The 20112-nt window shown below is 48.2% G+C and overlaps 7 protein-coding genes across 7 annotated transcripts; 3 read left to right on the forward strand and 4 right to left on the reverse strand.

Annotated features, from left to right (window-relative positions):
* Positions 1 to 2080: 2080 nt before the first annotated feature.
* On the reverse strand, positions 2081 to 4273 carry TRIVIDRAFT_203660 (uncharacterized protein; the record flags this gene model as incomplete). The annotated part of the gene is made up of 4 exons (XM_014098274.1): positions 2081 to 2162; positions 2347 to 2363; positions 2486 to 2582; positions 2709 to 4273. 4 exons carry the CDS (start codon positions 4271 to 4273, stop codon positions 2081 to 2083), a joined length of 1761 nt encoding a protein of 586 aa, XP_013953749.1.
* Positions 4274 to 5316: 1043 nt separating this feature from the next.
* On the forward strand, positions 5317 to 5715 carry TRIVIDRAFT_224775 (uncharacterized protein; the record flags this gene model as incomplete). Its single annotated transcript, XM_014098275.1, has 3 exons — positions 5317 to 5401; positions 5466 to 5575; positions 5629 to 5715. The coding sequence occupies 3 exons, from the start codon at positions 5317 to 5319 to the stop codon at positions 5713 to 5715; spliced, it is 282 nt and encodes a 93-aa protein (XP_013953750.1).
* Positions 5716 to 5943: 228 nt separating this feature from the next.
* Positions 5944 to 7664, reverse strand: TRIVIDRAFT_126116 (uncharacterized protein; the record flags this gene model as incomplete). Its single annotated transcript, XM_014098276.1, has 5 exons — positions 5944 to 6114; positions 6219 to 6380; positions 6438 to 6776; positions 6832 to 7327; positions 7390 to 7664. Coding segments are annotated over 5 exons (1443 nt in total), but the record flags the coding sequence as incomplete, so codon positions are not given.
* An 822-nt stretch (positions 7665 to 8486) lies between these two features.
* Positions 8487 to 10319, reverse strand: TRIVIDRAFT_46709 (uncharacterized protein; the record flags this gene model as incomplete). The annotated part of the gene is made up of 2 exons (XM_014098277.1): positions 8487 to 9907; positions 9968 to 10319. The coding sequence occupies 2 exons, from the start codon at positions 10317 to 10319 to the stop codon at positions 8487 to 8489; spliced, it is 1773 nt and encodes a 590-aa protein (XP_013953752.1).
* A 5125-nt stretch (positions 10320 to 15444) lies between these two features.
* On the forward strand, positions 15445 to 16800 carry TRIVIDRAFT_46254 (uncharacterized protein; the record flags this gene model as incomplete). The annotated part of the gene is made up of 1 exon (XM_014098278.1): positions 15445 to 16800. The coding sequence occupies one exon, from the start codon at positions 15445 to 15447 to the stop codon at positions 16798 to 16800; it is 1356 nt and encodes a 451-aa protein (XP_013953753.1).
* A 598-nt stretch (positions 16801 to 17398) lies between these two features.
* TRIVIDRAFT_80940 (uncharacterized protein) lies at positions 17399 to 18828 on the reverse strand (the record flags this gene model as incomplete). Its single annotated transcript, XM_014098279.1, has 2 exons — positions 17399 to 18488; positions 18548 to 18828. 2 exons carry the CDS (start codon positions 18750 to 18752, stop codon positions 17554 to 17556), a joined length of 1140 nt encoding a protein of 379 aa, XP_013953754.1.
* Positions 18829 to 19178: 350 nt separating this feature from the next.
* Positions 19179 to 20000, forward strand: TRIVIDRAFT_24735 (uncharacterized protein; the record flags this gene model as incomplete). Its single annotated transcript, XM_014098280.1, has 1 exon — positions 19179 to 20000. A coding segment is annotated over one exon (822 nt), but the record flags the coding sequence as incomplete, so codon positions are not given.
* Positions 20001 to 20112: the final 112 nt, after the last annotated feature.

Genomic DNA, 20112 nt, shown 5'->3' on the forward strand with positions numbered 1-20112 from the left:
GACTGGGGAAGGCTGTGAAGCCGACAACAGGCAGTCTCATAACAAATTTTCCCTTCGAATTTTCGCGTAGGGTAGAGCCCTTGTGCGTCCGCCTATAATCATCGTACGCGTTTTTCAACATGTGCTCTTCTTCTTTCCGGATCCCTGTCGACGACGGGCAATCTCATAATAAGTCGACACTTTGAATTCGCATTAGGTCAAAATTTTGCTATTCTAATAGCAGTTCGACAACTTGATGTTTCCTGACCGATAGCTGCGAGCATTGGGGTTGCAAATTCGGCCTGTAAAGTTTTGATTGGATAAGGTCATGAATCTCATCCTTGCCAACGATGGGTAATCTTATAATAAGTTTCCCCTTCGAATTTCCGCGTAGGGTAGAGCCCTTGTGCGTCCGCCTATAATCATCGTACGCGTTTTTCAACATGTGCTCTTCTTCTTTCCGGATCCCTGTCGACGGGCAATCTCATATAGGTTTCCCCTTTGATTTTTCGCGTTGGATCGAAATTTTGCTGTTCTAATAGCAGCTCGACAACCTTAATGTTTTCCTGACCGATGGCTGCAAGCATCGGGGTTGCAGATTCGGCCTGTAAAGTTTTGACTGGTGAAGGTCGTGAATCTCATCTTTGCCAACGATGGGCAATCTGATAATAAGTTTCCCCTTTGAATCTTCGCGCAATGTCGAAGTTTTACCGTTCCAATAGTAGTTCGGCAACCTTGATGTTTTCCTGACCGATAGCTGCGAGCATTGCAGTTGCGAATCTAAACCAACCAGCCTCGTCAGAACGACTTCTCTAATAAGAGACAGTACAATGCCCGATGCTCAATGATCAAGGCAATTTCTGAGGTTAGGGATGGCACAAACTATGGTCCATTCGAGGCTCGAGAGTTCATTTCGACCAACTGCTCTTTAATAATAATGAGACTAACCCGTATTCTGACCGTTATTATATCGCCACGCCAGTTGAAGCGCTGGCAACCTCGCTGATTCCGGCGCAGGTGGATAAGTGATTTAAACGCAAGGTTAAAGTATCTGCCGATGAGGAGTATCAGTTTCTCGACGAAGTAATGGAACAGATAGAACGAGTTCTAGGGCGTGAAGAGAGGACAAACTCCTACTAAAATATATAGGCCATCGCTGGGTTGGATGCCAAGGAACGCTTCATGAAGGCAGAGGTAATATGCCGATTTATGCCAATATTGTAAAGACTTGAGTTGGGGAGGTTTCGAACATCGTCAAGCTATTCGGCTGCGCACCTCATCGCCGAGACATTACTCGCCAAGGTCGCCGGCTCGGTTCAACTCTCCCATATCAGGCGAGTAGCTGGAGCTGGTTGGGATTGTTGCGCCCAGAGCTCGTCGACATATATATTGTCCGTCATGGCCTGAATACTAGGGATTCTGTGTATCAGCCGAAGTCGCCGTTGATGGTGACAAGCCTGACAGAGTGTTCACCCAGGCCTGAGCTGAATGGCGATGTTGACGAGTGCGTAATTGGCTGGTGCTCCCACGCATAGAGTACGAGCTCATGGATCCGATATCCCCTACCGAGTCATTCTCAGTTTCAAATCCCATATAAAATCCAGATCTAGACTCACTGCGAAGAAATTGAGTTGTGGAGCTGTCTTGCTGAAGTCGGGTTAATCGTCGAACAATTCAAGCCTGTCAAATGTATCCGACTCCGGGGCGCATTGTGCCGTCTATGGGATGATTGCGTTGGTATAAGGGATAAAGAAACGTATAGATCACCGCTTGAAGTTGAGGAATAGCGTTATCAGGGTCAATAGAGAATCAGTTTAGAAAGAAGGGTGTGAAAATACGCCTTTTCCGTTTGGGATCGTCCCTGTTTTCAGTGCATCGGTCTGACGCAGGGCATTTTTTGTCAGGGATCAAGCGTAAAAATGTGAAGCATGACTAAGCAAATGAACGCACAGCGAGTTTTGCTTCTATACAGGTAAATCCCTATTTATCTAATAGATGGAGATCTTTTGTCGTCTTCTTTGTGCCTTTGAAGTATTTATTTATTTCTTTGAACAAAGTCAACTTCACGTACTCAACTCATTTGCCTTCATGTCGGTTCTCATCACACCAAGAAACTAAGATCCAGGTTGGCTATCCAGCATCCCCTGTCAATGATAGCAGAAGGGCAGTGGTAGTAGCAGAGACTAGAAAAAGTAGCGATAGTAGCTGTAATTGGAAAAAAAAAAAAAAAAAAAAAAAAAAAAATTATAGGCGGGTAGATTAATAATACCCTGGTGTCTACTTTGTCTCACAGGTGCTATCTGAGGGATGATATTTGCCTATGTACATCACATGCAGCAGCCGGGATGCGGGATGTTGGCCACTCACTCGTTACCTAAGTGTACCTAGACAGGCATTAATAATAATAGCGTACGTTACTGTTAATGGCGCTTGTTTTATGGAAATGCCAATTTGGAAATTTCCATCGACCCGAAGCTTGATGTTGAGGTCCTCTAAAACTGCATACCATGTACTTTGGGGACCAATCTCTGGCGTTTAGACCAATGCAAAAGGCAATGTGCCTAAAGGGTACCCTCCACATAATGCTGCTACTATTACGGCATCTGTTGAGAGTACATATATGTGCAGCTCAAAAAAGTCTTATTAATGTAAATAGAGCCTAAACTAGAGAAACCTCAAACCCACAACATTTGATGTCTGCAAGTAGGCGCTCTAATGGCTGAACATACGTGATGTCGTTCAACCTATTCTGGCTTGCGCCTGCTGAGAGAATACCCGCAGGGCGCCGCTTCATGTCCCAGACGCATGACCCAGAATCTCCCTTAGTCGAGAAGGCCGCTTGATACTCATTGTTAGCCTTTTCAATGGGTACTATGGCCCATTCTTCACTCATCATTTCTCTATCCCCATCTGGAGTTTCTGTATGGCGAAGAATCGACACCAAAGTGTTGCCGAGACCCAGCGTCAACCCCCCCTTTGCTCCATACTTCATCACCGGCAGCATTGGAGTATTAAAGTGCTCGGAATTTTGAGAAGGACTCAGAATTTCGTCCATAGTAACCACGTCTTCCTTCAGCTCGATGCAGCCATCCACAATAGGCATGTCTGGTATAAGAAATCCCTCTAATCCACCCTTCTGTTTGGTAAGAAGTCTCTCAAAGTCATCTTCCGGCCCAACATAAACCTTGTTTTGAATCGAACAAAGGGGAGCTTGGTGGCACTCAGGAAGTAATTCGATCAATGCCCAGTCCCTCAACCAGTTGCTGCCACGGCTAGGGTCCGTTATACATGCCAATTCGGGTGAAAAAAGAAGCTGGCCAAACACCCTAGAGGAAGGGGACACAAACGGTTCCATAGCTCGTCTGAGAGTGGTTGCGGTCTTGGCTACCTTTGTAAATGACGCAGCGTAGTCAGTGTTTCCCCGATCGGTGTATTGTTTAGCATAATTCCGAGCCCCTTTGGCCTTCTTTCTCATGTAGTTGATAGTCTCCAGGTAGGTCGGTTGGTCTATCTGAATAACATCCTTTGAGTTACCAAGCTCTTGGCGAGAGTATTTCTCCAAACCTTCTGTTTTGGAGTCAATAACCACGTGTCTGCAAGTCAAAGCTAGGAGCTTGGGTTCGCCTGTAGTCGAAGATGCTTGAAGAGAGAGGTATAAGCCCTTTGTGCCAGACCTATCGTCCATATGCTTCATCGCAATTTTAGTCCCGAGGCAATCAGACATATCTGCCCAATGCTCAGCATAGACCATTCCATCCAGTATTGGTGCCGACGATAGCTGAAAGGTGGCTGGCCTCTCGGTGGTGGACTCGGCGGTGGACTCGGCGGTGAAATCCCTACAGAAATTCACAAGGGATTCTCGAATTTCGCAATCCACTCCATGAATATTATGGGCTTCAAAGATCGATTTGCATTCCATTGCAATAGCATATCCGTCGCTCCATGATAATGTACCAGGCTTAACAGCCACCATGAGGGTAATATGCAATTCGCCATTAAGCCCGACACGTAAAATATCAACGGCAGTCCAGTCAGCTGCGCTAACTGCTTGTAAGATCTGGGCCCTTAGCGAAGATGCCGCGTTGTTCCACAGCTGGTGCAATAAGGGATGCTCTCCAACTGGTTGAAGAACTCTGGGACACATATTCAATGTCCCAGGCATCTGTGGATCTACCCAAGCTTGAGTGCTGGAGCGTGCGATAAGTATAGGGCGAGAAGGAAGCCCATAGTAATAGAACTCCCTCTCTTCCTCGGTTGGAGGTGTTGGAGGTGTTAGAAGTGTCCTTTGCTGCATCGTGTATTAGTTGGTCGAATGGTCGGAGTCTCCTAAATTCGTGGCTGCAGCGCGCTCGAAACCCAACAGGTAGTGACGATAGCGGATAATAGAGGAATATATAGATATAAGCGATAATAGCAGGAAGTAGCGATAGTAGCGACAGTCTTGTTACGACCTTGACCTCCAGGTAGTCGATGGGATGCCAGATCTCCAACTTGGGGTGCTGAGTAGCTCCTCCTCTTTATATAGTAAGGAGGGAATCGGCGTCGGAACTATCCTTCTTTGCCTCATGAATCCGCAAACCTTGCTACTGGAGGCTCGTTGTTTTTGCATTGCACCTGTGGGGTACCTCAGGTAGGAAGGCATAAACGATGAAGGTTCACAAAGCGCAAGAAGGCCTGAACAAACGCCACACAATAAGCCTCAGCTCACAAATTATAGTTCAATGACTCACCCAATGCCGCCAGCCTCCGTTGTTTTGCATGTTATACTCTGCTTCTGTTACTTTAGTCGACCTGGGGTCCCCGTCGTTGAATGTGGGTTTGATAATGCGTAAAAAATGACAACCGGAAGGTAAGCTGGTTGAGTAAAGAATCTAGTAAGCTGTAACTTAAGAAAACGGTGACTACTTGACTTGATGCAAAAGAGAACACTACATGAATGCAAACGAGGACGACGGGGCTACTGAATGACCTCTGTATTGCGTTATGGTGTGGAGTAAAGCAAGCCCTCTTCTATGGTAAATACGTAATTCTAGCTGTTGAACTACTAAGTCAATAATCAATGTCTCCTATCCAAAAGATCTTAGAATACAACGCGAGATTAATGGGCAAGTGATAATGAAAGAGAAAGAGACATCAAATACAGGTGCTCAAACTCGAAATCACGAGACCTCGGCTGTGTGACTGCAAGGTGCACCCCTACGTCACCATATCAAACAAACAACATTGATAATACTCTTGATCTTTACAAAAAAATGTTCATTTTGATCCTCAATCATCATATTTCCTATTAGATTCCATACAAACACAGTATTTATCACGTCGTCGCTCCCATTTACAATGGCGAATCCTAGCGCAGGACAGTTTGTCCACCAGCAACAGCTTCACCCGACCTATCCAAGCCCAGTCACGAGCGCAACAGAATGTACGTCAATTTCCATCAATATCTCCCCAAAATTACAGAATATTAATGCTCATCATCAATGCAGCACCGCCGCAAAGCCTCCTCGCAAAGCAGCGAAACCTCGCCCCGACATTAACTCCAGCAGAAGATCAGAACAAGATGCCGTTGCATCGTCCCGACAAGGAAGCTTTAGTGGTAAATACGACGCAGCTGTTTGTTTGGACATGTCATGCTGATAGTCTGACTAGGAGCGGGTTTGCAACATGGGTGCCCAGACGCCAGCATCGCTCGCCGCGCAGATTGAACACGAGATGCAACAAAAGACTTCCACCTAGCAGTGCTTATACCTGACAAAGCCCACACCTAAACAAGTCCTACAGACACAGAAAGAATACAGATGTCATCAACTCCTAAGCTAGTGATTATCCAAAACAAATACAAGGTGCCGTAACTGAGCGTCGCAGCCCTCTCTCCCTGTTGTGTCATCATTCCATATCTTGGCAGCTCATTCTCCTCCAACCATCTTGGTCTCATTACACCCAAGCTATTATAGTTACCTAGAATCTGCGATCGCACTTGAAATAGACCGTATCGACCATGCGCTTCGCCGACAGCGCGTTGCTATCATAACGAGGCAGCGGCTCCGTCGTCGGATTCCCGTTCCTATCAACGGCTTTAAAGTCAAACATGGCGAAAAAGGTGGCAGTAGAAACGAACAGCTCGAGTTTTGCAATCTATTCATCAGTTAGCTTTTCGACTCAACTATCCGCGCTTGAAGTGCCTACTCTCATGCCCACTGTGTCCATGTTAGCCAAACGTGTCAGTACGGGCTGAATACAAGGGTCTGCTTACGGCATGGGTGTAATCCAGTTCCCCAGCCAATATATCCATGCTGACCCTTCTTGTCCTCTCCTCTGTCTGGAAGATATCGGCTTGGATCCCATTTCAACGGATCTGTGTAAATAGCCTGGTCCATGTGTATGTCTGCCACACTATAGACCTAATAAAACACAAATCGTCAGCACCGCCTATCTCCGTACGCTAGTAGTACACTCACAGCGAAAGCATTATTTGGAACAACGACACCGGTATTGCCAAGCTTGATATCCTTCCCGGAAGTATTCTGGCGGATGGAAGCCCCCATGAGGTTCAATCGGATGCTGTCCCGCACTCCCAGATCTATGGACGGGAATTCAGATTCCCATGCCTCGAGAGAAAGCTCTGCGAGGACATCTAGTGGCGTCTGATCTTCAGAAGTCCTGTATTTTGCAACAGCGGCGTCGACTTCATCTCTGACTTTGGCATACCAGACGGGGTCGTGGGCAAGATAGCAGAGAATCCATGCCGACTGAACTCCGGTGTTGATCAAACCAGCAAACAATGCGCCGATGATAAACTATTCAACAATATGTTAGTCCAGAATTGCAAATAAAGTGGTTCAAAGTACGTACAGCTGAGGACAGCAAATCGCTCTCTCCCTTGTCCATCAAGATCTGCATCGTGTCTTGCGCCTTACGACCAGTTCTTCTCCTCTCCCGAATCATATCTCCAAACATCATGTGCAGTTTCGCTCCCGCCCATATCTTGTTAAATTTTGTGGGTGTAGGCAGCCAGGGAAACATGACTTGAAGGGCCGAACTCTTGTCCAGCTTCTCGTAGTACCGCATCGTCTTCTCTTGAAGTGCAGGATCATCGGCAACCTCGTGGCAGCCGACGGTACGGTGAGTGAATTTGTAAAGTAAATCATAGAGAACTACAAAAGGATCCATGGGAACGGACGTGTCGACTGCGGTAAAGGCAGTGCGGGCATCTTTGTTGAGGTAAGGAAGACATGTAGTCAAGTGCTCCTTGCCTGTAAGCCGCTTGAAGAGTACTATAAAATAAGCGCTCATATTGCAGCCAAGCATACGGTCAATGTCGGGGCCTGCAGAAAAGAGTTTCCGGAATCTAAGAACTGGTCAGTCTCATTTTCTGAGAAAGTAAAGAGGCATGCTGGGAGGAGTCCATACCCAGCACTCAGATCAAGGCCTCGCGTGTTGAAGTAAGCCGTGCGTGCGGCCTCTCCCGAGAGAGCAATAATAGGATACGATCCATAGTAGAAATTAAAGTAGCCGTTGGGACTACGCTTTGCGCCCTCTCGCAGGAAATCACCCCTCTTCGTGAAGAAGTTGAGGGAACCGATGAACGGCATACCCCATTCTGTAAATGACGCGCCTGAAGGGAGGCCAGGCCGCTTAAAAAGACGAACAAGGAGCGAAACAATAATAGTCGCCGCCAGCAGTAGAGCGCTGGCAGGCCAATCCCGAGGCGAAGCAAGTGTGGCGACGAGGCTCACCATGATGAAACCTTTAGCAGCGCTGCGAACCTTCAAATGAGCAGAATCAAAATATCTCCCCTTTCAAAACATGACTCCCTCTGTTTGAATGGGAACAAGGCGGGCATTTATAGCAGAACAATTATACTTTTTGGCAAACATGTCTAAGACGCACTGCGGATTGGCTGCGCCATGTGAGACATCCCCATATAGAAACCGTGATGACGGGTGCGATGTCCGGCTAACACTTTAACCTTCAACCTGTCAGACTATAGCTCTTCTTCTAACTCGGAAAGCAACTAGATTGACAAAGCGATCGATTGACACGAGGGGTCGAGCGGTTTGCTACATTGAACAGCATTGCGCCGATTCGTTGCACGGCCTGGCGTGGCTTGGGAGACGTCGTCGTACTGCTGAGCACGATGCCGTGTCCCGCTTACCAAATAGCCTTCGGGTGAGGAGAAGGGGAATGTCACTCATGTTAGTTTGATGCAGCCACTTTGTGCAAGATGATGCCGAATCAAGGGGTAATAATACGCTCCATTGACGTCGTAAACCTCTCATGCAGGGCTATGCAGAGGTGGCAAGGGACAGGAAGTAGGGGGAATTAATAAATAATGCATTACTATTAGTGACTGGTATTTTTATCCAATACGTTGTGTAACAATAGCAACAATTAGCATCCAGATATCTTACCCTCTAAGTGACTCCCAATGTAACATATCAAGACCCGAGTGACGACACAAAGTCCAAAGACCATTGCATCGCCACATAACACCACAACATCTCGTATCACACAGTATTGAGGATAAAATCCGACGCCCTCTCCGCAATTGCATACAGCGTGGCCGTAAGATGTCCGCTGATCTGCATCGGTATCACAGAAGCATCCACCACTCGGACATTTGTTGTGCCATATACGCGGAGTTGGGGATCTACAACTCCGCCAAGTTTCCGCGGCAGCATCGCTGTGGTCCCAAGTGGGTGCGAGTTTGACACCATGTGGCTTACCGTAAAGTTCTCCCATTGATCCCATGTGTCGTCAGGCGAGGGAGTTCCTTGCTGTGCTTCAGATTGAACCGTGGCAGACAGGGGCGGGCTGTTCCAGAACTTTGCCGACAGGCGTCCGATGGCGATTTGAACAATCATGTCATAGCCTATGGACATGAATCTCGGGTCGATCACCGGTGTGTTAATGTCGTCGGCCGAGCTGAGGTGTACGCTCCCACGGCTGAAGGGTAAAGTAGTCCAGTATGCTGAGAAAGTCGCAGTGCCACTTGCGGTAGATAGTATCTCTGCAATGGTCACACCCTTTTTAAAGATCAAATCGTATTGAACCTGAAGCAGCTTCTCGATTGCTTTGGCTTTTAAGGCTCCGCCTGTTTCATTAGCAATCTGTTGTGCCCAGCTCGGTAGGAGCTGCTTTGTCGCTGCAGATATAAGTGTAAAACTATCACCGAAAAGAGATGTAGCATTAACAAACGTGGCATATGGTGCGTAGCCTGGAAACGAGGAGTTGGCCGAGTAGGATAGGGCGTTGTTAGGCTGATCAATCATGTTTTCTCCCACGCCCGGTAAGTCGACAACCGCTTTGATGCCCAAATTATTTAAACGACTTGGGTTACCGACGCCGGACAGCTCAAGGATGAGAGGCGTACGCAGTGCCCCTGCAGACAAAATCACCTCTTTCACTGCGCTCACAGTCTTATGCTGTCCATCCGGGGTAATATACTCGACTCCAGATGCGTCAAGTGTCTTGACCTTGTTAGGCTTCCATAGGATCCTGGAAACTGTGCCATTGAGTAGCGTTAGGTTTGGTCTATCCTGTACAGGCCAATAAAACGCAGTGGCAGAGTCGCATCGTGTATTCGTGACTGGGTCCAGCGTCTGCGGCCAAACGTCGAATCCAGCCTGGTATCCGCTATTGACATCTTTGATGAGGGGTTGGCCGAGATTTCCCCAAGTTTCTTTTGCGTCATCGTAGAACGATCCGTTGAGCAGGACCGGGTTGAAGCCGACATTAAGCTCTCCTGAGAAACCATGATATTCGTCTTCATATAGTGCGCCGACATCTTCCTGCCATTCCAAGGGAGGGAAGAATCGCTCAACCTTTTTGTAGTACTGTAGCATGGTATCCCAGTTCCAGCCAGAGGCTGGATTGAGCTCCTCCCAGGCATCGAACTCGGCGCGGTCTCCTCGAATATACGTCATCCCTAACTGATTCAGTATTGATCTCATACCGATTCATATATCAGGGCGTTTTGCATTTATACCATTAATCAGGCTAGTACCACCTATTCCCTTGCCTGCATCATACGTGAGAACCCTTCCACCGACGTATTTCTGAGGCGCACTCGAGTAAGTCCAGTCAACAGAAGTCCCGCTCAATCCCAGCCATGTGAGGGGATTGGCAACATTTGGGTTATTCCGCTCATCGGCACCAGGATCGATGATTGCAACATTGAGGCTGCCGTCTTCGGTCAGACGATTGGCCAAGAGAAGCCCACTTGTACCTGCACCGACAATTATGTAGTCGTAAGTGTCGGCTTGCGAAGCCAGTGACTGGAGTGGCAGAGCAGCAATGGCCAGCGCAAAAGCGCCAAAGCGAGTCTTTGGAGAAGACATGTCGCTTTGGTGTAAGATCAAGGCACTACCCACGATCACTGTTTCGGGGTTTCAGCCACTTATATATATCGAAAGCCAAGTACATTGTGTTGTAGTATTTTGTGTTCCGTTCTTTTAAGTTTCAGGAAGAACTCCGTCTGCACGGAACCGGAGATGGAGACTTGTCAAGTCGTCACGGCTGGGAGTTGGTAATGTTTTCGGTCCGATGGTGACGCATTAGTCGATAAATCGGCAGTACAACGGAAGGATCTGCGAGCAAGTTGCGCGTGATCAAAAGCTGCGCGTTCCATGGAGTTCTCTGGCTTGACCGATATTTGGAAGAGCCCTTCCACACAAAGTATCTTGTTGGCCTCATCGTTCTTTGCATGAGGCTGATGGGCCAGTCTCGGATATGAGACCATCAATCCGGCCCTTCAGCACATGTCGAACGCCTAAATCTGCACGATTTCCCATGGAGACGGGATCCTTGCTCATGTTCTCCGCATATTTGGGGCTGAGGCCAGCAATTCGGTCTTTCTCGCGACTCCTAAAAGGCTAAATAGAGTTGCCAGGCGTTAGTACTAAATATATGCGCCAAAAGTACCTCGACCGTGGGGAGAACATGCGAATTGGTGAGGAAACGCGTGATTCCCTATGCAAAATAGGATCCTTTGTTCCCCAGACGCCAACACAATTCCAAGCCATGGTAGCAAATCCGTATCATTGGGCATGTGTCAATCAGATGGCAAGCAAAGAGATATGATACTACGTGCTGCAATGCCTGTCAATGGGCCCTAAAAGACGAAGCAAGAAAATGTACCATCATCTCTGCCTTAACTTCCCTGAGTCCTTGGTGTTGGTACCCGTCGTAGATCACGTGAATCCGTTCACTACTGGCATCCGCCTTGGCCAGTGTGAATCAGCCCGCGAAGGCGGGCTGATTCACTGCAAGCTAATTCCCTGAGTGCTTTCCATGTTGTTCACTTGAGCCTAGCTTCAACGATAAAGAACCAAGTCTGTCTCATATTTTGACCTTGTTGCCCAGACCAATTCCCACTATCACCCACACATTTCTTCTCTCTCTTGCAGTCTATGGAAACGCGCAAAGATGGGATGATGACATCAACCAGGAAGCATGATAGCTGATCATCAACTGCACGGTAATAGTTTACTGCATTTTCATCATCTCGATCGCCTCGAATCCCCCTCCCCCCACCTCTTCTCCCCAGCTACATACATGCACCAAGCTGTGGTACATGGCCAGAACCTGTACCAATAGCCTTTTTCTTCCAGAGTGACACACAAGTCACGCAAACAGTGTAGCCGGAGCGCCAGAAGATTTAACACCGCCCATAGGTACTATACTAGGTAGACAGCTAATGTTGTTGGTGCAGGGAGAAGTATTAGGTACCTAGGTGCCGTAGTGTTGTTCCCCGTCGCAAAGTCCCAACACTCATTAACTGGCCCGTCTCTTTTTCGCAGCTCAGAATCTTCCCAAATACTGTTTTAGCAGCAATGCCTTCTTGCACGATCATTATGAGAATGCTGTCATCACGGTTGAACTACAAAATCACGCGCACGGTGGAATCGAGTTGCGACAGGGAACAGGCCGGACACCCGGCGCACAAAGATGCATCAAACTTGCCAATTGGTGTGCCAGATGGCAAGGATTCCTGGCTACCACTTGTTCATGGGGCACAATCAGTGAGTAACAGCAATTCAGCCGGCCAACATATTTATTGACCTTTTTCTTCTCTCAAAAGACTTCGCCCTAGCGAACCTGCAACACTCATTTTTTGAGCGAGCCTCATTACTCATTGCAAATTGTCCATCAAATTCAACACCTGCTGAGAAGTGCTTGTACTCTTTGACTACAGCATATGGCGTTGTCCGACTTTGACAGAGACATCACACACAATAATAATACGACCAACGAACCGCCTGGAATCCTAAGGCTGCACTGCTTTCGTATCTACTTAACACATCATGCCATGCACTATGAAAGATATAAATACATCACACGCAACCATCCCCTTACTCCCAATGGGTGAGTAGGAATCCCTCCATCGGCACCTCCCTCCTCTCCAGTCTCCTCTTCTCCTACTGCGTATATCCATTGATCCGCAAAGATGGATGACGACATTGGCTAACAAACCCGGCAGTTGATCATCAGCCTACAGATATAAGACGCTGAAGATCCTGTAAAAGGAGAGCACTTCCAATGTGACGAGCCTCCCGACCGCGAAGTCCCAGAAATGCTCTACCAGCACGAGCTACGCAACCTGGTAGTGGTCTACTCAGATCGCGATGTGTGCGAGCAGCTTGTATCGTCCTAGCATAGCGACGACGACCTGGCATCAACTCGGCCGCCTGACATATACCTGAATCTTTTTTTTTTCGTCCTAGCGAACCTACAGCATTCACTGTTTGGAGCGAGCTTCATTACTCAAGAGCGAATTGTGCCCCAGTTTCATTTCAACTGATGAGATTCTCGTACAGCTACAGCAGCATCAGACTGAGAACCGGAACATTGACCAGACAACACACGCTAACGAACAGCCGGAAATCTCAAGAACATTGTCCATATCTGCCCAGTGCAATATGCCTTTATCCTACTCATGCCATATACCAGTATCTCGCACCGCTCCCAGCTGTAATCCGATGGGAAACTTGGAGATGAATTAATTTATGATCAATTGTTTATGCACGGACCACCTACAACAGAGCAACAATACTTACCTTTACCTAAGCCTTTCACCTCTCCGTTCTTCTCTCCGTTCTCCTCTCTCCCACAACCTATCCAAATCTGCAAAGATGGATGACAAGACCGACCAACAAACGCACCAGCTGATCATCGATTTGCAGATCGAAGATGTTGAGTTGCTCATCAAAGGAAAGGATCGGTTGGGCAATACGCCTCCCGACCGTAAAGCCGCAGCAATCATCTACTAGCGCAAGCCACGCAACTTAGCGATGCTATACTCAGATCGCGACGTGTGCGAGCAACTTGTGTCGTCCTGACATAGCGATTACAAGCCTCGAGCCGCCGTCGAATCTTTATCCAAACAAGAAAACATCCAAACAAGCAAAGCAGATCAACGAATTAACAGTAGCTATCGAAACCAATCATGTGGAAGAAGCCGCTCACACCAGCCGCTTACACCAGCAAAGAGAAGGATATGAACCAGGACAATGAAGTCAGCCAAATCAATGAATACAATCTAGAAACGAAAAGCAGTGAAACCAGCAAGCCGAAGAGGCTAAACTCGCCGACGAACCAAGTGAAACCAATAGCCAACGAAGCTGTGTTGCCTGTTTGATTAACTCTCCAGTCGTCAAGACTGTGCAATGTCCATGTTGTGACAGATATTGTCATAGATGTTTAGAAGAGCTATTTAAAGAGCAGAACGATTCAGCACCTCAAGTTGGCTATCCAGCATCCCAGCGACCACATGTGTTTTATATATCATAACAAAACGCGGAGGGGAGAGTTTCATCTACCTTATTTGGGCAAATGCATGGTTCTCTGGTGTCTGCTATCGCTACTTTCCGCTACTATCGCTACTATCGCTACTTTCCGCTACTTTCCGCTACTGTCGATATATTTCTCTAGTACCTGTCTGCCATCATCGCCTCTATAGCTGTGAATTTAGACACGGGATGCTGGGTAGCCAGCTCTATGCGCTGGATGTTAGTTTCACCTCGGTGCTGTGGCAAACCGATTACCAATTTCCCAACACTTTATTAAAATAGACAACCTGATCAACGAAGATTTCTTGGGCATAGGATGCAAATATTCCTTGCAACGGCGACATTGCCAACCAAAGGATCCTCCGACTTGCCGCCGAGGCTGATCCCCAGGGAAAATCCCTAGGGAAAACGCACTTTAGGTGTGCTCACCAAGCCCGACCTTACCATCGAGAACGCAACCAAGGCGGTCATCTGCGATCTAGTCAACGGCAAGCGATCTTACCATTGAGAACGCAACCAAGGCGGTCATCTGCGATCTAGTCAACGGCAAGCGGCGAGATATCAAGGTGAAAATGGTCGACCTTGGACTCGACTTTAGTATTTTCAATAATCGCGTATTTGCGCTATCACCACTACTATCGTTCGATGACAACAGAATCAAAAATTGGAGCCCTGGGGGCGGCTAGCGCGCGCCAAAATGATAGTCAGGGTGACTGGGGGGACAATAGATGAATAGTGAGTCTCGGCAGTTCGGGCCACTGGGCATTACTTTCTGTCATGGACGAAGGCCAGACATGAGGACCGAAATGGCAGCGATTGTCTTCTTAGATGTTGATTGGTGAGATGGCCAATGCCTTTCGGCCTATTGGAGGCACATTTAGTCTTGAACCATTCCGTGACAAACCCCTCTACCAGGCGATTGACTTGGCTTGTGCTGCAAGTTAGGTCTCTCCAAAAGAATCAGCGACGAACAACGCCAAGCTGAAGTTCAAACGATGTAGCGGAGTAAGTTGGCTCTTGGACTGCCTCATACCAGCGTTGAGCGTCTATTCAGTAACTGGCAGTTCGACTATCGCCTCTCTAGCTATGTTCTGTCAGGGCGATTACTTTTTTTTTTTTTTTAGAGGTCAGATGCCGGTCCTTGAATCTGAAGGATGTTGGCGGCTATGGATACATGTAGTACCTCATGAGGCTTCACGAGTGCATCCAGGGTTGAGAAGAACGGATTGCCAATATCGGGAGGAATGTCTCCGATATTCCTTGGAGGAGCTGCCATAAGCTTGGGGACATAACCCAGAGCGGAAGTTGCAGCTATTTTATTGGGCAGTCGAACATCCATGTCGCCACCATGATAATCCGTGGCCATAGGGCATCGCATCGACTACTCCGTACATACAGGTACATATCCAGTAATACCAATATGCACCTAGACCAGACGCCTTGCAGGGATGGGCGCGGCCCGCCCCGTTGGCTGTTGTCACACCCCGCCGACCAATCTGGAGTCGTCAGTTCGAGGCTCAGCCTTTCTTCCGTCGTTTGCAGCATCTACCACGCGGCGGGCATGGCGCGTTATCGCGACACCTCCGCACTGCCATCCCTCCGGCGCGTCAACGAATTCCAGATCCTCCGAGGCCATCTGGGACGACCGTCTCTGCCGCCCTGACGAAGCTGCACCATGGCCAGCCCTCCCGCCAGCAGAGACGAGTTCGAAGTGGCAGTGATTTGCGCACTGCCCTTGGAGTACGACGCCGTCACTCTTTTGGTAGACGACTGGTACGAGGATGGCCGATACGGTAGGGCTCCAGGAGATGAAAACATATACAAGTCTGCACGGATGGGCAATGTGAACATCGTGCTTGTCGGCCCTACAAATGTTGGCAAAGCTAGAGCTGCTGCTGCTGCTGCGAGTCTCCGGTCGAGCTACCCAAACCTGAAGGTCCTCCTACTGACCGGAATCTGCGGTGGCGTACCAAGCACTGAGGAGGATCAAGAGCTATTGCTAGGCGACGTCGTCATCAGCAAAAGCGTCATTCAGTATGATCTCGGTAAGCGATACGATGGCACATTCCAAATGAAGAAGGGTATCGAAGACTCTCTTGGCAGGGCGAGGAAAAGAATTTGCGATTTGGTTACCCACCTAGAGGTGGATAAATGGCATGAACACCTTGAAAGTCAAGCAGCTTGCTTTCTTGAGCAGCTTCAGGCGAAAGAGTCATCTCGGCATCGGAGAAAGTACATTTATCCTGGCACCGCAAGTGATCAACTCTTCGAGCCAAGCTATCTCCACAAGCACCGACTTTCGACTCTACCTGCTTGCACAGAGTGTTGTCAGAGCTCGGATTCTATTTGTTGCGAATCTAAAGATTTGAGCTGCGAAAAACTTGGATGTAGCAACACGCATACTATACGGCGGCAGCGCCTAGAGTCAAAGGGAAAGCTGGAATTCAACAAAGCTCAAGCGCCTGCCATACATTTCGGTCGCTTTGGGTCGGGCGATACAGTAGTGAAATCTGGCAAATACCGCGACACACTTGCGAGAGAGCATAAGATCACGGCCTTTGAAATGGAAGGCGCTGGACTGTGGGAAGAGATTCCTGGCGTTGTTATTGTGAAAGGCGTTTCCGATTACGCCGACGGCCATAAGAACGATTCCTGGCAGAGATTCGCGGCTGCAACGGCTGCCGCAGTAACAAAAGGGCTATTAGAGCATCACATCCCGCTCATATTAGACGGCCCACAGAACAGCACAGGACATTCAGCAGAGCGAGTCGCTGAGCAGCAAAATGGCAGACATATACCGAGAGACAGCAGCTCTCGCGGTCTACGCTGCTACCGCTGTGATTGGGATACTCATGTACTGCGGGATTGCTATGCACATGAAGACACCGTTGAAGACGGCCGAGAGATCAGGTGGGATGAAAACCGATGCTTGAACTGTGGGGAAGAGGACCACTATCGGAGGTCCTGCCCTTGGGAAGATTTACTACCCAGGAGACGCCCGGGCAGTAAATACATGTATCATCGCCGCTAGCAAATATATAGTAGGCACAGTGATTGAAACCCTATCATCAGGCATTCTCAACCCTGACCGACTCTGACGACTCTTTGTTACTAATTGTGCTCCGGGAGAAAACATGCTCTCCGGGTTAACGACAGAAGACAATTTCATATCAGCTTTACACACATCGTACTTAGAAGGGGGGCGCGTCTGTCAGCGTACCAATATGATCCCGCTCCAGCCCAACTCAATCATGGTAAAAATATCAAGCAGCTATTATCTACCCACTCGTTCTTATGGGTTAGAATGGACTCAATCAACAGAAATTCTCCCAGGCTAGGAGATCGGGTTACGACGCCTCTATAGTCCCTGTTGCTTATTCCCCCCACTATAGTAGCTTCCGACTCGTAATCTAATGATGAGAAAGAACTATATGGGAAGATACTTCTAGGATATCTCCACTACTATTGTTCGACGACAACAGAATCAAAGGTTGGAGCCATCATCCTGATGGTGGCTAGCGCACGCCAGAACGATATTCAGGGGGAGTGGGGAGGACCATGGGTGAAAGCGAGTCTGAGCAGTTCGGACCACTGGGCATTACTTTCTACCATGGACGAGGGCCGGACATGAGGGCCGAAACGGCAGCCAAAATGTATTTGATAGTCTTCTCAGATGTTGATTGGTGAGATGGCCACTGCCTTTCGGCCTGTTGAAGGTACATTTTAGACGCAACAAACAAGGTCTGTGATTAAACAGTCTCTTTACATTATGATCAAGGATCCCTTAGTTATCCAACAAAGAAATCCGTTCCCGGTGTGCTTCCATGGCCGACGAGATTGCTTTTTTCAAGTCTACAATCATCGGGGTAACATCGTAGCCCCATAAGCTGGGCCTTGACAGCAGCTCTGCCATGTGCATACCCAACGGTTCCGCTTCCTCCCAAGAGAAAGCATCAGAGATGATGTTGCTTACAAAATTTGATACCCTATCTGCATACTCCTCTTTGGAGAGCTGTACCGGAGTTTGTCGCCTGAAATCTGCCAAGTAGTTGGATTGCACAAACTCTTTCCTCAAAAAAGCCTTCCCACCATAATTGGGCGCTTCTGTTAATTTAGGCAAAGGAATAAACGTAATCAATGCCTCGCGGGGAACAAAGCTCCAACAAACATATTCATCGGCATTGCCGGCCCAGCGACGGAGATTTAAAGGAATATTAACAGATCTCTTCAGAAGCATGGTGGTGTCAAGGAATAACAGCATATCCATTACCCTCCAGACACGCACCATACTAGGGTCAATCAATGATGTTTCAAAGACAGCCAAGCCAGGTCTTTGGTCTTTGGTCGCCCTCCTACCAACCGAACAGATTCTCTGTGCTGTCCACTGAAAGTCACCACTAAGAGAGACGATGGAAGACAGGGTTGGTTTCTCTCCAGCACGTTCTTCCTGGCCATTAATCTGGGTCTTTTCCAGATGAAATCTCAGCTCCGAGAAGAAATCTTCAACGGTATAGAACTCCGTCAGATCGCCTATGGGGACACATATTGGAGATTGTGCGTCATATTCAACCCAAAGATGAAGGTCAGAGCCGAAGCTATCGCTGTATTGTCCCGTGCCATCGTCTAGAAATCGGGGAAACGGGTGACCGTGATTATGAGCTCGAAATAAATACTTTGGATATTCCGAGTTCTTGGCCTTTTCGCCCATAAAGGTAAAGACTACATGTAATCACCATTAATAAGGGTGTATCTGCGGGATGTCCAGGAAGGCTACGTACAATCCTTCCATTGTGCTTTATTTCTTGCAACATTTTCATCCGAATGGTCTGTCAAATCGGTAAGATTAGAAGACGACGATCCGGATTGCGCTTCTTCCGCAATGTTTAGGACTGAGCGGAAAGCATCACTAAGTTGCTGCATCTCTATCGTTGAGTCGGGCTGTTTGCTCGCGGATACGGTTGGCAAGGCATCGATATTCGCCATGTTAGAAGCGATAGGAATAGAATACACGAGCCTATCAAACTCAGCAGAGAGGTATCAGTTAATACGTGTACATATGTCGATCGTGAGAAACATAATGTACACAGAGAGGGGTCTTGCTCCCACTTACACAGCCCTGGAGGTGGTTGCCTGCAGCGATTCGGGGCTTAGTCATCATAGTTCGTTGACCTCATCACTCGACGCCTCGATCTTACAACAAGTAAATCTTCACTTTAAGCCTTTAATTTGTAGAAAACAAGTTCATATATCGCTATCTTGTATTTCCCTAGAGAAATTATCTCAATCATGACGCAAGACGTCGTAGAATCGCCGCCTCTCAGGCGCAGTCTCCGCCACATCAAGAGAGACGTCAACACCAAAGGCTCACTCCCCGCGATCAAAGCAGAATCCAAATTCAACGTTCCTTTATCAAAATCTCCAAACAAAGCGGCCATTCTCCAAGCTCGCAAGCTCAAATCATTCACAGCTCATTCTCAAGCATCTCCATTCCCGACTTTTCTCCATCCGACGCCCCAAGAATGTGCCCTCGCTCATAGTATCCTGGCGTCCCTCCACGGCGAGCGAAAACGTCAAGCCGAAGCCATCGTCGCTCCAAGCACCCGCGCTGGCTGTGGCGATGCGATGTTTGTTACTGACGCTCTTGTGAGGACCATTTTGAGCCAGAATACGAGTGATCGCAATTCATCTCGAGCAAAGCTCGCCATGGATGAGACATACGGGCGGAGCGATAACTGGGAGGCCATTGTCGACGGGGGAACAGAGAAGCTTCAGCGAACGATCCGATCTGGGGGCCTCAGCGTGGTTAAAAGCAAAGTAATAATTAACATCCTCCGCCAGACAAAAGCCAAGTACGGGAGCTACTCCCTCGATCACCTCCTTCACGCTTCTAATGATTCCGCCATGCGCGAGCTCCTCTCTTTTCAAGGCGTGGGCCCCAAGACTGCGAGTTGCGTTCTCTTGTTCTGTTTGCAACGGGATAGCTTCCCGGTTGATACTCATGTATATCGGATAACAGGACTCCTGGGATGGCGGCCTGAGACGGCAAGCAGAGAGGAGGCACAGGCACATTTAGAAGCAAGGGTGCCAGACGAGGACAAATACGGATTACATATCCTATTGGTAACACACGGTAAAACATGCAATGAGTGTAGGGCCGGAAGTACAAAGAGTGGGAAGTGCCCTCTGCGGAGAGCTTTTCGAAAGGGAAAGGAAGTGGTGAAGAAAGAAGAAGACTAGGCAATCACATCATTACATATATTTCATCAATATTCGACTCGTCTATATACGAATACTGCCTATAGCAGCGACAATATTTTGCTCCCATCTCAAATCGCCGACCCAT

This window comes from Trichoderma virens, assembly GCF_000170995.1.
Source record: "Trichoderma virens Gv29-8 chromosome Unknown TRIVIscaffold_83, whole genome shotgun sequence".
NCBI classification, from domain to species: Eukaryota; Fungi; Ascomycota; class Sordariomycetes; order Hypocreales; family Hypocreaceae; genus Trichoderma; species Trichoderma virens.